We start from the raw sequence: 2,500 nt of genomic DNA on the forward strand, positions 1-2,500 counted from the left end.
ATCAGTGGGAACGAGCCTGGAGGACCGAGCATCGAGGATCGAGGAGGGATGTTGAGAGGCACCCCTAGACTCACTGAGATCACAGCAGCATTCTGAGCTAAACCTCTCGTGGCTTCCCGGGTCCAGTGAGGAGAAAATGGTTCTGGTAGCCTGGCTGTCACCATACCAACCTCAGTCTTTTGAGATTAAACATTAGTCTGGGGAGTCTGCACTGGATTTCCACTGCACACAAGGAGTGTGATCAATAGGCATAGTTCAAATGACTCTGTACGCTTGGATAGTCCTTCAACCAATCAGACCAACAATCCGGGTGCCCCAGGAGGATAAGTCAGTTTGTCATTGGTCCTGGATTGGATTTGTAACGGAAGCAGGAGAGATAAAACAGGTTTCCAGCCTGAGCTGGAGGGCGAAATCCAATCGCCGGCTGATCGGGCCTGGTTTACCCAGTCTGCAGCACTGGCTATGGTGAAGTGCTATTCTGTGCTCCACTGATAATGGGCGCGATCAGGAGCGAACGCCAGCCAATCAAACGTGCCTCTCTGCGCTGGCCATGTCATCATCTAACTGTCCGGCGTAATTTCCCAATTGTTTCCAGCGCAGGAGAGCAGCGTTCGGTTCAGTGAATCGACGTGATCCCGTTTGATTCCGAGCCTGAGGCGGGTTCCACTGGGCAGGGGCGCCCGTCACGGAGGACGGGGAGCAGAGGGCAGCGAGGGGCCCCAGCGAGGAGCCAGATGTTCAACATCACCGGCCAACAGCACAGCGATGGGAAGGATTATATATAGAGAGACACAGACTGAGACAGTGGAAAGAGGCAGGGAGGAGAGAGCACGCATTCACACACACACACACACACACACACACACACACACACACACACACACACACACACACACACCCAGACACACACACACACACACACACACACACACCCAGACACACACAGACATACACACACACACACACACACACACAGAGACACACACACATACACACACTCACAGACACACACAGACACACAGACACACGCACATACACACACACACACACACACACGCACACACACACACACACACATTCACACACACACACACACACACACACACACACACCCAGACACACACACACACACACACACACACACACACACCCAGACACACACAGACATACACACACACACACACACACACACAGAGACACACACACATACACACACTCACAGACACACACACACACACACAGACACACAGACACACGCACATACACACACACACACACACACACACGCACACACACACACACACACACACAGACACACACACACACACACACGCACACACACACACACACACACGTAGCGTGCCTGAACTCCTATTAATCCATGCTCTTTGTCCTAGTTCATGGCGTAAGCCCTCACCAGTAGCGTGGTCCATCCAGGGCCGTTGCCACTTCTTCTTGTTGCTCCTCCTCTCTTTCTTCCCTTCCTTGGAGTCTTTAATGGAGAGCATAAAGACCTCAGCAATAAGCAAAACCTGCTCCCATTCACAGTGAATTCTGAGAACTGTTTTGGTAAAGCATGCCTCGATTTTCTGCATTAAATACAGTATCTCTCTAATGGTCAAAACATAAACCACACGTGGCCTGTACCTGATGCCTTTTCCGCTTTGGAGCTGGATGATGTTGTGCGTCCTTCCTTGTACTTCTGCTGTTTGGATCGAATGCGCTCCATCCTAAGGTAAGAAAGAGGATGGGTTAGTAACCTGAGTGGGGCTTAGAATATGCTCCATCCTAAAGTGAGAGTCCCAGCTAAGCAACACCTGGCGCTTAACTGATGCATCTGGTTGTGGAGCGAAAATTGTTGTAGAGAACTGATCAATTTCATTTAATCTAAATGTGCGCTCCACTCTCATTCGGTGTAGCCAGCTCCATTGATTATAGAGGAGGCTTACGGTTGCAGTATATGCTCTGCAAACAGAATGCTTCAATTTGCTTGCCCAGTTTAGCCCTACTATAAGGGTTAGTAACCTGAGAGCCATGACCTACAGTATAAAAGCTCGTATTTAGCTCAGATTGAATATGGATCAGAACTCTATAGGCTGGGATGCTTATCAGACTCCTCTGTGTCATGGCAGGCTTTGTAACGCTTCTCAACATCCTACATCCAGTCTATGAGGACATTTTTTTTTTAGATATTTTTTATTTCTCAAAAGAAGATGATACAGATTGAATAGAAAAGAATATATACTTTTTTGATCCCGTGAGGGAAATTCAGTTCTCTGCGTTTAACCCAATTTAACCGAATTAGTGAACACACAGTACACAGTGAAGTGAATCACACAACCCAGAGCAGTGAGCTGCCTGCCCAACCAGCGGCGCTCGGGGAGCAGTGAGGGGTTAGGTGCCTTGCTCAAGGGCACTTCAGCCATGGTGGACTGGTCGGGGATCGAACCGGCAACCCACCGGTTACAAGCCCGAAGCCCTAACCTGTACACCACGGCTT

The 2,500-nt window shown here is 49.5% G+C and overlaps 1 protein-coding gene across 2 annotated transcripts in view; it reads right to left on the reverse strand.

Moving 5' to 3' along the window:
• piezo1 (piezo type mechanosensitive ion channel component 1 (Er blood group)) overlaps positions 1 to 2,500 on the reverse strand; it is a 74,830-nt gene that overhangs the window by 14,487 nt on the left and 57,843 nt on the right. For both annotated transcript variants that reach the window (XM_062548537.1, XM_062548538.1), the window contains exons 29-30: positions 1,648 to 1,730; positions 1,418 to 1,492 (exon numbers count right to left, since the gene is read on the reverse strand). In XM_062548537.1, coding sequence (XP_062404521.1) covers positions 1,418 to 1,492; positions 1,648 to 1,730 — 158 coding nt within the window. The remainder of the gene's footprint in view (positions 1 to 1,417; positions 1,493 to 1,647; positions 1,731 to 2,500) is intronic.

The sequence above is a fragment of the Sardina pilchardus genome, chromosome 11 (genome assembly GCF_963854185.1).
Source record: "Sardina pilchardus chromosome 11, fSarPil1.1, whole genome shotgun sequence".
Lineage (NCBI taxonomy): Eukaryota > Metazoa > Chordata > Actinopteri > Clupeiformes > Clupeidae > Sardina > Sardina pilchardus.